Here is a 13,557-nt window from a genome sequence, read left to right on the forward strand (position 1 = left end):
ACTGGGAGGAGAATAATAATCAGATCGTTTTAATAATAACACCTACAGCAAATGCACTCGTAAATGGCTGCTTTACCTTTTTCAAAATAATATCAGATGTTACAGAAAAGGTGATAAAGTTATTTTCCGAGAGGTAAAAGTGTAAAAGTGCACAGGACGTCACAGATGTCTTGTTGGTTTGTCGTCTCCCCGTATAAAAAAAGTTCTGAAAAACACTTCCACAGTTTACCCTGATTAAAAAAGAGGTCCAGACTTCTGTGGAGAAGCAGTGACACTGTTGCCATAGTTACACCTTTTCATCATCCCTCGTTCAAACTCAGTGTGGACTGAATGATTGAAACAGGACGTGTCACCAGAATCAAGCAGAATGTTGTAATGTTGATAAAACTCTGTGTTGCTTCAAGGTTCAGTTATGTGTGAGTGTGACTGATTTTCTTTAAAGCTGTTCCAAAAACTGTCCCGACTTGTAGGACACGTCGTCACTGTAACCAGGCAGAGTTCAGATGATCCTGTGTGTGTGGTTGTGTGTGTGTGTGTGTGTGTGTGTGTGTGTGTGTGTGTGTGTGTGTGTGTGTGTGTGTGTGTGTGTGTGTGTGTACTACTAATGTCACTGATTATCTCTCCTTTCAGCTATTTGTACAAGAATGAAATCCAATCAATTGACAGACAAGCATTTAAGGGCCTTGTCTCTCTTGAGCAACTGTAAGTGACCAACTTCCTCATCCACCTTTTTCTCCTGCTTCCCCGCCCCCACCACTGCTCCTCCACCCACTTTCCCTGTGTGTGTCTGCAAAATTCTCTCTCCTAACCCCCGCCCCCTACTGAAAGACTGTTATAAACTGACGTCTGCATGGTTCTATAGTGGTAAGATAGTGTTTGAGCTGATGTATCATGGCAGCTCTCTTCAGTCATTTAAATCATTACAGTGACTCCCCCCTCCTGCCACGCCCTCCCCCATCCTACCTGCATGCCGTGTGTGCACCCGTCGTTCTTGTATGTCGCGCTGATCCCCGTCTGCATGAGTCGCATGTGTTGTGGTCAGGACAACAGATATGCGCCCCCCCGCTTCCCAGCTCCCACCTCCCCACTGCGACGCTTGTAGCATGATGTCTAGGGCTGTGCTGCCAGTCGCTGGAGTCAGAGCTTGTGCGTTGGGGCGGAGCTTGACGTGCATCTACCTTGTTGTTGTTGTTGTTGTTGCAGAAACCGCTCTTCTGCTCCAATGTGATGTTAATCAGTTTGTGTGTAAGTGTCTTTTAATTGTGAGAAACGTTCATTGCATTGTGTTTGTTTAGTCTTGTGTGATTAGACTCCAGCTGCTTCCTGTGACTCAGAACACCCGGAGACGCTTCTGTGCCGCGTTTACACGCAGAGAAAAAAATCAAATGAAACGCTGGCAGTTCAGAGAGGAAAATACACGAGCAAATACCAAGTCTAATTTGATTCTCGATGATCTCTGTTAGCAGAAATGAGCCCCGTAGCATCATTATCGCAGCTTATCTGTCTGGTATGAGCCTTTTTTCCGAGTAAATTAGACTTTTTCTTTTCCTGTTGGAGGAGACTGTGAATTACTGCGCTTCACTCTGCGAGATTAACCCAAAACAAATGGCTAATTCATGGAGTCAGAGCCATTCCAACAGCAGGCTCCATGCCTGGCAGCTGTTTTGAATTTCACTACAATAATGAAGGGTTTTATATGTGGGTGACAAGTTTTTTGCTTTTTTTTCTCTTCAACACATGAAAGTCACACGAAAACAAGTCCATTCAAAAACCTATGGACGTCCGTTTATTTATGATGCACGTGTTCTTTCGGCATGATCCGGGGTTTAGCACTAACTATAGGAAGAAACGGGAATGTAATAAAGAAAATCATCTCGTCCTCTTTTATAGTTAAAACTATTAAAACTTTATGACTATTGTGCCGGATTCCAAATAGATTTTTAAAAGTGTAATGGAAGAACATTCGACCCAGAGGGGCAAATGAATTGGCTCTGAAATGAGCTCTCTGTCTCTCACTTGTCTGGACTGTTATGTGTTTCTATTATTGCCTTTCATACTTTAGGCAACACCCAGAGACATGATGTTGGATGTGCAGCAGTCTGTGAAAACGCAGCCAAGAATCAACTTGCAGAAAAAAGTGATTTTGTGTGTGTGTGTGTGTGTGGGGAAGATTTTTTTGCGTTAGTCTTTTGTGAGTGCGTCTGTTTGCTTTGATTGTTGCTTTCTGTGCTTTAGCGAGCAGACACACAAGCTGAGGCCTTTAACTTGATCACACAGCCATCGTTAGGATTCCGTTTGTGTGGTTTGATGTGTCTTCTCAGCTCAAATCCATGACTCGACAGTTGTTGTTGCGCAGCTGTACGTGAGATAATGGTTTGACAATCACATTTCAAACGACTGCGTGTATCAACTCAGATGAATGCCTTCTGTTTGCATTCATCTGCAGCTTTTTTCTGCACGTTGCAGTAGGTGGTTAGTGCTGTAGAGAGACAGACAGGTGAACGGGGATCAGACAGGGAGCCCTGAATCAGCGTTTACTGTACTGTGTCTACACTCTGTTCTTCCTCAGGTATCTGCACTTCAACAACATTGAGTCGTTGGAACCAGAATCATTCACCCATCTCCCAAAACTGGAACGACTGTGAGTGCATTTTCTCTTTTAAAATATAAATATTAGTGAGGATGGAAAGTTTGTCCATCCAACAGTAAAACAGCTGCTTGGTAAATAAAGGAGATAATAATAGAGTAATAACATGTTATTTTCAAAGAAATACAGATCATCATCATCATCAGTGTCATAACTTTATAAAAATCACATTATACATGTTAATTTATTCTCCCCTGTGTTACTCATATGTTCCATTATCAGTATAAAAAGCTATTATATAATGATTCCTTTGAAATAAGCTGCTATCACAAAATGATTCCCATGTTGTTACTGTAATAAACAAACTGTATGTAGATTATGTGTAGTGTAGTGTGTACTATGTGTAGATTATTAATCCTGGATATGTATAACTTCCATCTTTGCAGGCGGATGTCATGTCGTCTGTGTTTGTGAAACGCTCCGTCAGGGTTAAAGGTCACGTTAAATTCCAATTTGTTTGCCCCTGTTCTGGGTCAGCGTTCTCCCAGAGTATCCATGCTCCCCCAGCCCCCATAGTTAGGCTGAGGAGATGGAAGGAAAGGACACCTGCAACCAGAGAGAGAGAGGGGGGAGGGAGGGAGAGAGCGAGAGAGGGGGAGGGAATTCCCAGGTGCTCACTCAGTGTCTCCACGGTCGCAGTCAAAGCTCATTTAATGTCCACAGAACATTATCTGTTAATCAGCTTCCTACAGGAAGAGATTGGAATATCAACAACTGCATCAAGAGTTAAGGAACTAAAGAAATCTTTTTTTTCAGGGGTCAAAAGGTTAAGCTCTGGGAAAATGATCATATTTCTTGTCCCATTCGGAAAAATCAAATAAAATATCAACAAAATGCATTTTTATCAGTATTTGTTTATAGATGCCAGTCATTATTATTGTTATTATTATTTTTTTTTTACTAAAAATTCCACTTCCTTGTGTCTCAGAAGACATTTATAGACTAACATGACCAGAGGCTGTGGGTGTTCTTTGAAAGCAGCTGTGAAGGTTTAGCTTGTGATGCATTTATGGACACTGATAAATCACAGTTTCTCTCTCTCTCTCTGTGTCTCTCTCTCTCTGTGTGTCTCTCTCTCTCTCTCAGGTTTTTGCACAACAACAGAATTACCCACCTCGTCCCGGGGACCTTCTCTCATCTTCAGGCCATGAAGCGATTGTAAGTGGGAGAGCTGCAGAGGAACAGCTGTGTCCGAGTGCACGTCTGCTTTCCTTTTCTGACACCCAATATCAAGTGGGATTGTTTGTTGGTTAAATGCCGCGTAGCCACACTGCACTGTTCTCACGCTTCTTTGTCTTCACTGAGAACGCCGTCCATTCCATGGTCTGGTTTTCCTCTTGTGAAGTCAGCTGCAGAGTGCAGTGTGACGTTTGATTACATGGAACCTTTAACAAAAGTCTACATTTGAACTAATATGTGAGAATTTAAGGCCAACTTAGTCTGACAATGGCTTCAAACTCTCTCCTCCACCAAACATACAGTACGTACACAGAGCACAGTCCATTTATAATGCTACCCACTACCTGTGGGGAGAAGGTGTTCAACATCCTCTCTGATTTGGCACGGAAGCTTCTGTAACAGGCCATGGGAAGAGTGATGGATGTTTCTCCGCAGGGATTAATAAAGTAATACCAGAAAGAATTAGAAAAGAATGACGATAACAGACTCTGCTCTTATTCTCTTGGAGCATGTAAAAAAAAATATGTCCATATACAAAAGCCAGAACTCTTGTTTTTAAGACACTTTTGTCAACGAGAAATTGAGAAACAGCCTCACCAGATGAAAAACACTGCCAGCTGAATATTCTGCGAGGCATGTCATGGTTAATGGACACATTGTGGTTGAAGCGAGCGCTGGATCCGTTACCAGAAGACAAGGCCAGGCAGACAGATAGTTTCCCACGACAGGAAGAGAGCGTCTTCCAAAACGGTCCCACTGAGCCCGACTGTTTGGACTGACCTCGCCATGACGGACCAGTTTTAGCTCATTTACTGCCAGAGCAGATTTTCTGTTTTTTTGAACCCTGCTGCACACACACACACACACACAGTCCTGCCTTTACAGCTCACACACTGTGCCGTATGCTTCACGTATGCACTCCACGTCTGTTTCTCACTTCTCCGTGTATATTTGTCTGTGCATGTTGTGAACGTGTGTTCAGGCGACTGGATTCCAACGCGTTAAACTGTGACTGTGAGCTGCTGTGGTTGGCCGACCTGCTGAAGCAGTACGCCGAGTCAGGCAATGCCCAGGCCGCCGCAACGTGCGACTACCCGAGCCGCCTGCAGGGCAGATCTGTGGCGACGCTCACTGCAGAGGAGCTCAGCTGTGGTATGGAAAAACACACAGAAACTGTCAAGTTATACAGTACTGTAAATACTGTAAAAATATCCATATATCAGTATTTTGATATGAAACGAGATATCATCTTAGAGTTTGGATCGCGTTGTATCGTGATATGGTGTCTGTGATGCATTGTCCTAGTTTTACAGGCTGTTGCTGGACTGATATTGAGACATTTAGTCAAATATTATGATATCCATGGTATTGAATTAAGAAAACTTTTACTGTTTCTTGCACAGGGGAATATCCTGAGATAAAGCTGCACTATGGCTCAGTGAAAATGTGTTGCTGATGTGAAAGCTTGCATTGAATAGATACAGGTTCAAAAAACATTAGTAATGTGTGAAAAAACTATATATATAATATATGTATATATATATGTATATGTATATGTATATGTATGTATATATATATATACACATATATATATATATACATATACATATATTATATATATATGTATACATGTGTACATTGTTTGGGTTTGTTAACTGCATACAAACCACTTAACCCTACACACAGCACATATCACTAAAGCACATTTACAGTCAATAAAATAAAATAGTCTTTTACAGCATTAGCCCTGCGTGGATAAAGAGACCATGCTGATAATCATTCAGTCATCTCAGTGAGTCGGTCATCTTTTCCAGAGGGATGCAGCTGTTCACTCACCACAGTTTTACTGGCAGCAGCTCCGGTTTCCATTTCATTGCCATACGTTCTGACATTTTAGTTCTACATATGCACACACACACACACACACACACAGGTCTGAAGGTCTGAAGGCACCAGCTGTTTCAGCCTTCACGCATCACCAGCTGTGTCTGGATAAAATGTCAGCCACAACCCTCTGGTTCCTCTGGTATCTCTGGTTCCTCTGGTATCTCTGGTTCCTCTGGTATCTCTGGTTCCTCTGGTATCGTTGATTTCCTCTGGTATCGCTGGTTCCTCTGGGTTCCTCTGGTATCTCTGGTTCCTCTGGTATCTCTGGTTCCTCTGGTATCGTTGGTTCCTCTGGTACGCTGGTTCCTCTGGTATCGCTGGTATCTGGTTCCTCTGGTATCTCTAGTTCTCTGGTATCGTTGGTTCTCTGGTTCCTCTGGTATCTCTGGTTCCTCTGGTATCTCTGGTTCCTCTGGTATCTGGGTTCCTCTGGTATTGTTGGTTCCTCTGGTATCTCTGGTTCCTCTGGTATCGCTGATTCCTCTGGTATCGCTGGTTTCTCTGGTATCGTTGGTTCCTCTGGTATCGCTGGTTCTTCTGGTATCGCTGGTTCTAGCAGAAGCTCAGTGTATCTCTGAGACACTTGTGATGGCTGAACATCTTATGAAAGATGAAAAGAATAATTACCACTTATTTTGGTATTAGATCATTTACCTTAATGGAAGAACATTTGGAAAAGGCCTCCTCCACCTTCTTCACCTTGGCTGTGAAAAGGAAGATGATTGAAGTGGTTTTCAGATGTGAGAAATCTTCTGTGTAAACTAGAATCCAGTGTCACTCATTAATGTAAGATGATCACAGCTTTCTTGTAGGTTTCATGATTGTTAGGTGCTTCGGTTTCCGGTGCACATTTCTATTTATGTCTATACATGTCTTTCTCTCTAATGTGGTGAACGCTGTAGTCGAGTGTAACTCTACCACATTCAAACCGCTACAGCTAATTTCACGGCCCCCGACGTGCCCATTCATGCTCCGTGCAACCCCCCCCTCCTCTTCGTCCGTCTGCATAGCAAGGCAGCGAGGAAAGAATGTCTGCATTATAAAAAAATACGGTTGAAGCCACAATAAATCCCCCGCTGCCCCACACACACACACACACACACACTGAACAGTTGAACAGCTGTCATAACAGCCATCCTCCATAAGACACCGAGCCACCTCCCTGCACAAGTTGATTTCAGTGTTTTGGTCCACAGCACTAATATGCATGTATGTGTAATCCATGTTACGGGGCATGTTACGTTTATAATCTCAGCGAGTTTATGTCCGCTGCTGCCAAGTCTCAAATCAGATGTGATATTCTGATAAAAAAAATGCAGGCATATTTCCATAATATCCACTAATATCAGATAACTCCACATCTTAATCTGATTAATGCTCATTCCAAGTGTGACGTTATGTGCGTTTATGGGTTAAAATAAAAGAGGAAATGCTCAGGTTTACATGGAAACACTGCTTTTCATGGCAGCACAGTCATCGGCGTATAATTCTCCATCTCCGTCTGATCTCCTTCTCCAGAGATACCCAGGATCACGTCGGAGCCCCAGGATGTGGACGTAACATCGGGGAACACGGTCTACTTCACCTGCAGGGCTGAAGGCAACCCTAAACCACAGATCATCTGGCTCAGGAACAAGTACGACACAGTTTAAAGATTGACGTAACAGGCGCCAACAGTCACTTCTGACAGTTCTGACGTTTCACTTTGAGAGTTACAGACAAACACTCCGTACATTTGATCAGTTGCTGTGTTTCTCTGCCGGCAGTAATGCTCTAAACATGCGCGACGACAGTCGTCTGAACCTGCTGGAGGACGGGACGTTGATGATCCAAGACACCAGAGAGACGGACGAGGGCGTGTACCAGTGCATGGCCAAAAACGTGGCCGGGGAGGTCAAGACTTCACAGGTCACACTGAGATATTTCGGTGCCCCCTGTGAGTGGCTGCGTTTAACTCTCTCCATTCATTTCAAGACATCGTTACATGATAAAACAGCAGCAATATCAACACCAATGTGAATTAAAAGGAGACAAATCGTTCACATCAAAGACTGAAGTTGCAGACAGGAAGTGGCGCTCAGCTCAGGGCCAATAATGTTTATGTTTGTCAGGAAGCAGCAGTCGTGTTGTGTGAGACATTTGCACTTCGATGGGACTAAATCTTTACTTTCATAAAAACAAAAGCCTGATTGGAATAAAAATGCTTGATGTAAACATGCGAAAATCAAATCATCTGGTCCGGTCCGTGTTCATGGAAACATTTGATCAGGACTTCCTGGTTTGAGTTAAAAGAATTCTGGATGATGAGGCAGTAAATGAAATGTCCTCCTGGAAACAAGAAACACAAGTGTTGTTTAAAGAACAGCATCTAGGTCCATTTTTAATGGAAAAATACAAATGAAAAGAATTGAAATTCAGAATTATCTTTACAATAATTGGCAGAAGTGATGCTTTCTTATACTATTTGAGTCAAACAACTCTGTGCATGTTTATTCTGGTTAAATGCTTGATCTATCTAAAGATTATTATTATTTATTTTCATGTAAGAATTGTTCTTTCTAATCAAAGTGATTTACTCGTCAAAGGTCAAGAGGGTCATAATGAACTGGGAGCAGAGCCCGCTGGCTTTCATGTGAATCCTCCTCTGCCTCTGTCGCTCTTCCTCTCCTCCCTCTGTGCTCCGTGAACACAGCGCTCACACCTCCGTTCGTCATCGTGCAAATAGCTGCCGCCATGGGAGATTAGCACGGCCGTCTTTAGATGACCCAAGGGTCATCGCTAAGGTGACGGACGGCCCCGGTGACCAGTCCTTGTTAAGGGAGGGGTTTTTTTTTTTTCTTCTCCGAGCAGATGTTGAGCATTTCCTGTCTCTGTGTGACTGTAAACGCCAGAACCCCTCGCTGTGTACACGTCTCCCCCGACTGTAATCACTGGCCAAATATGGACAGGACTTGACCTCAGTTTGTGACACAGAGAGGAAGTTGTTTTAACAGTAGCCAAAGTGGTGTTTGCATAATAATGTACAAAGACCATCTTCATGCATCAACTGACCTTTTCAAAAGCAAACATGTTTTCCAGCAGCTGTCGTTTAGCGCCCAGTATTTATTGAGGGACATGACCAGTTACCTAATCCTGTGAAAGAAAAATGTTTACACCTCTGACCTAATCCATTTATCCCTCCTCCTCCTCCTCCTCCTCTTCTCTCCAGCACGGCCAAGTTTTGTGATCCAGCCCCTGAGCACGGAGGTGCTGGTGGGGGAAAGTGTTACTCTGGAGTGCAGCGCCACAGGTCAGCCACAGCCTCGGATCTCCTGGACTAAAGGCGACCGCACGCCTCTGCCCAGCGACACTCGCATCAACATCACCCCCTCTGGAGGGCTTTATATCCAGCAGGTGGTCCAGGCTGATGCGGGACAGTATACCTGTTTTGCCTCCAATAATATTGATACCATACACGCAACAGCTTTTATCATTGTACAAGGTGGGCATCAGGAGTTAGACTGTCAGTGTATTTCTGTTTTCTCTTCTCGGCTCACACAAACATTGAATTCCTTTAATTCCTGATAACTAACTGCTGGAGTTCAGGGTGTTTTTTCCAGCATTAGAATTCACATTTGAAACTTTGTAAAGGAATAACTTCTGTGTGCAGAATGTTGTGTGGATCTGTTGTGACTTTTTGTGTACATGTGTACTGCAGTTTTAATGAATGTACTTATACTTAATAACAAGGCAATTGTTTTAATTGTCACTGTTGTGATTACCCACAGATACCCCCTTGCATTTGTCATTGTTCCAAACAGATGTTTAAATCTGTCACTCATGTGAACATTTTTCTGTCTGATCAGCTTATTCCCCTGTGCTGTAAGTCCTGCAGCCAGAGCTCACTTGTTTATTTGCTTCTTCCTCCCACAGCCATCCCACAGTTTACAGTCACGCCACAGGACCAGTCGGTTCTGGAGGGTCACACGGTGGACTTCCCCTGCGAGGCGAGCGGCCACCCACAGCCGGTGATCGCCTGGACGAGAGGGGGCAGCCCGCTGCCCCTGGACCGGCGTCACGTGGTCCTGTCGTCCGGGACCCTGCGCATCACCCGGGTAGCGGCCCACGACGAGGGCCAGTACGAGTGTCAGGCGGTCAGCCCTGTGGGGACGGTGCAGACGGCTGTTCAGCTCAGCATCCAGCAGAGAGGTGAGCGCGTAAATGTCTGCGCACGGTCATGCTGGTCAGCGTAAAGTCTCTTGACTGACAGTTTGCCAAATGAATTAAACATTAGATTAGACCCTGACAGATTCTAATCAACAGCTAGTAAAGGCCAAATTAATTTAAATCTGTTTTAACAGGCAGTGTAATTACACATTTCTGTTCATTTTATTAGTTTTTTAGGCTTTATTGTCTCTCAGTGAAGAGTGAAGAGCAAATTTCTGCACAACATACATTTGTTATTCATTAAAGACGCACCAAAACAACACATACACATACACACATACACTCTTCTCTGGTTGTGACTCTCCGTACACTGGAGACAGCTGATCACGAGCACTGTCACATGTCAGTCAAACCGCATGTTGCATCCATGTTGGCTCATTGACTCTGATGAGATTAACTCCTAAATGAAATTCGTTGTGGAATGACGACACGTTTTGGATATTATGAGACGATACAGAGGGAGTTCTTTCCGCTGAAGTATTGGGAGTTAAATAGTCGGCCTCACAAACACGGCATGTTTGTGGAGAGCAGGGGAGTGTTAGGTGGTAAAATGTTAATTGGAGGGGAGTGGTGCTGCTGTGCCCCTCGTTCACAGCTCATTTGTCTTTTACGTGTAAGAGTCGGCTATTAAACGGTTACAATGCGCGTATACACTGACAGACAGGCAGCTGTATGTGTGCAGGTCCGTGCACGCGTGTGGATGCTTTACTGTCACTGTGTATAATATTGGATAAGGAGTTAGTTTGTGAAGATAAAGGGTTTGGGAAAGCATGATGTCAACGAGTGTCCTCACAACTATGGAAGGACAATGTGTGTGTGTGCGCGCACACAACTGAAATTACAGGCTTGGCACAGGAAAGCATGGCAGTCTGTAATCCTGATATGACACCATGTTTTTCCATGTAGTAATGGCTGTTAACATGACTCAAAGTACATGTTGCATCATGGCCCCACACGGTCCAAGTCCCACCTGAGCCCACGGTCGTAGGCTCACCGCCTGATGCTACGTAAGAGCGCCGAAGTGCAGATGAAGATGTGAAGACGTGAGAAGAAAGTGAAAGCGTGCGTTAACACGACAGGAAGTCATTTCCACGGTCCACACGTTTCTGCTCGACTGTAATTTGATCTTTTGATGTCGCCGTGTTGACATACGTGAGTGGCACACGCTGTCTGAACCCTGGGCTTTAGAAAGTTCAACTTTGATTTAAAGGCACGTCATTAGTGTGAGACTACTATGAAACTGCCTCCCGCTCCACTTCTACTACATCTGGTGGGATTTTCCCAGGACCAGGTGGCTCATGGGAAACGCACTGGAATTTAAACAGTGTGTGTGTGTGTGGGGGGGTGGTCAAACGTCTGCCCACTCCCACCAAATGCTCCTCAAGCTTAAACAACACAACACAAGGAAATGCCGTGTGTTCATGCTTGTTTTTACATCCTAATGAGGACTCCCACTCCCACTGAGGATTCAAGACTAATGTAATCCTCGGATTATCTCCTCTGCTCACTAATCACCCACTTTTAAACTGAAATTTCGATGTTTATGGCTGTGTCTGTCCCGTCTGCGTGAGGGCCGAACATCGCAACACAGCGTACTGCAACAGAGACGCAATACGTGTTCAACTTCATTTCAGATGAATTATTATTACACATCTTATTCTACGTCTTCATCTCTCACAGAGCTGCACAAATATCACACATGAATGTGTGTTGTTTTTTTTAATTAGAGTGAGAATAATGATGTAAAAATGACCAAATAATCACAAGAGAGAGTTTTTGTTTCGGGGAAATCAGTCGCGAGCTCTTCCTTTTCCGCGGCGTCGCGTCACGTTTTACAGATTACAGATTACAGATTACAGATTACAAAGGGAATGGTCTGATTGAGTCAAGAATTTATGACTCAATATTAAAGCCGGTCCGCCCCAGTGACCATAATAACAGACAATGATACAGAGTAGTGTGAACGCAGCGTCAGGGGCTGGGCTGAGGCATTTTAGTTGTGATGGTGAAGGTTTGGGTGAAGGGCTGAGGAATGCATTATGTCAGTGAATGTCCCCCTGCAGGAATAATGAGACCAGCGTGTGTGTGTGTGTGTGTGTGTGTTGTGCAGTCAGAGTATAGTGAGTGATTGCAGACTTTCTCAGTCTCTGAGCACAAATGAAAGACAGCTGTTTTCTTCTCTGTGCATCACATCCGCGAGGACGAGTCGCTGCTAACCCGACATAAAAAAAGAAAGAATCGTCGTTGGAAACGTGACAGAAATGTTATATTCTTTTTCTCTGTGACGTGAAGTTTTAAACACAGTCGATGCATTCGTCTCTCTTTGAACTCCACTGTGGCTCTGAGTTGTTTCCCTGTAATAGAGGGAAGAGGAATAGCCACTGCAGTGTAACACAAACACTGTGAGTGTGTGTGTGTGTGTACAAACCATGATAAGTCTTATAATGTTGCTGCTATGATAGATTGCAAACTTGATTTTTTTTTTACATGTACACCACTGATCATTAACATGTGTGTGTGTTTGTGTGTGTATGTTTTAACTCATTCAGTAACGCCTGTTTTCACAAATGCTCCAAGGGACCTGACGGTTGAGTCTGGTCAGGACGTCCAGATCCCCTGCAGCGCTCAGGGCCAGCCGCAGCCTGTCCTCACCTGGAACAAGGTTAGATGCTCCAGCTCCCGTTTGCTCGATAAGGTCACGCGTCACCTCATCACTGCAGAGGTCACGGGGTCAGACAAGTGTTGACATTTGGGAACGAGAACAGAGAAGGAGAATGGGGCAGGGGTCAGGAAATGTGTGTGCGCGCTTACACGATTTCTATTTTCTTTTACATATTGAAGCAAATAATGAGAATGACCTTTGGTGATTATTATTTCTAAGCTGTTCCAGCTGGTCTGACATTATACCTAATCACTGGTAATTTGACCCCTCCCCCCATCATCCCATCATTTGTTTTTCCTCCGACCTTCTTTGTCCCAGGATGGAGTGCAGGTGACGGAAAGTGGCAAGTTCCACATCAGCTCTGACGGTTACCTGGAGGTGAAAGACGTGGGCACTGCTGATGCTGGGCGCTACGAGTGTGTCGCTCGCAACCCCATCGGCTACCAGGTTGCTAGCATGGTGCTCACTGTCACAGGTAAGAAAACTGACGTCACCTGCACCCAATATTCTGACGAAATCATCGTCCGTCTGCTGGATTTTTAACACCAGCTGTCATTTGATATCATGTGATGTCATATTTGTCACACATTAATGTGTCGCATGTGTTTACTGCAGAGTAAATACATTTGCCTGATGGAAATCGGGGTTAAGGGGAGGAGTCTTATCTCTAGATCAGTGTTTCTCGATCCTGGAGCCGCTGCCACGCATGTTTCTGATGTTTCGCTGCTCCAACGCACCGGATTGAAACGTCCAGCTCGTCGCCAATCTCTGCTCTCATTAGAAGCAGGTGTGTTGGAGCAGGGAAACATCTAAAACACGGAGGGCAAGTGGGTCAGGACCCGGACTGAGAAACACGGCTTTTAACACAGATTATTAAAATACTCACTTTTGGGGGAATTGTTCCTCTCACTTGCTTCATCGCTGAAGCTCTCAGCCAACACATTTATTGTCAGTACAGTATATACATATATATATA

The 13,557-nt window shown here is 44.3% G+C and overlaps 1 protein-coding gene across 2 annotated transcripts in view; it reads left to right on the plus strand.

Moving 5' to 3' along the window:
• LOC122782745 (peroxidasin) overlaps positions 1 to 13,557 on the plus strand; it is a 46,135-nt gene that overhangs the window by 16,234 nt on the left and 16,344 nt on the right. The window contains exons 4-13 of one of the 2 annotated variants that reach the window (XM_044047244.1): positions 631 to 702; positions 2,570 to 2,641; positions 3,734 to 3,805; positions 4,809 to 4,978; positions 7,232 to 7,349; positions 7,480 to 7,649; positions 8,922 to 9,194; positions 9,626 to 9,901; positions 12,469 to 12,581; positions 12,900 to 13,056. In XM_044047244.1, the coding sequence (XP_043903179.1) occupies positions 631 to 702; positions 2,570 to 2,641; positions 3,734 to 3,805; positions 4,809 to 4,978; positions 7,232 to 7,349; positions 7,480 to 7,649; positions 8,922 to 9,194; positions 9,626 to 9,901; positions 12,469 to 12,581; positions 12,900 to 13,056 (1,493 nt within the window). The remainder of the gene's footprint in view (positions 1 to 630; positions 703 to 2,569; positions 2,642 to 3,733; positions 3,806 to 4,808; positions 4,979 to 7,231; positions 7,350 to 7,479; positions 7,650 to 8,921; positions 9,195 to 9,625; positions 9,902 to 12,468; positions 12,582 to 12,899; positions 13,057 to 13,557) is intronic. The other variant, XM_044047245.1, reaches the window with a different exon arrangement.

Source organism: Solea senegalensis, linkage group LG16 (genome assembly GCF_019176455.1).
Source record: "Solea senegalensis isolate Sse05_10M linkage group LG16, IFAPA_SoseM_1, whole genome shotgun sequence".
In the NCBI taxonomy this organism is placed as follows: domain Eukaryota; kingdom Metazoa; phylum Chordata; class Actinopteri; order Pleuronectiformes; family Soleidae; genus Solea; species Solea senegalensis.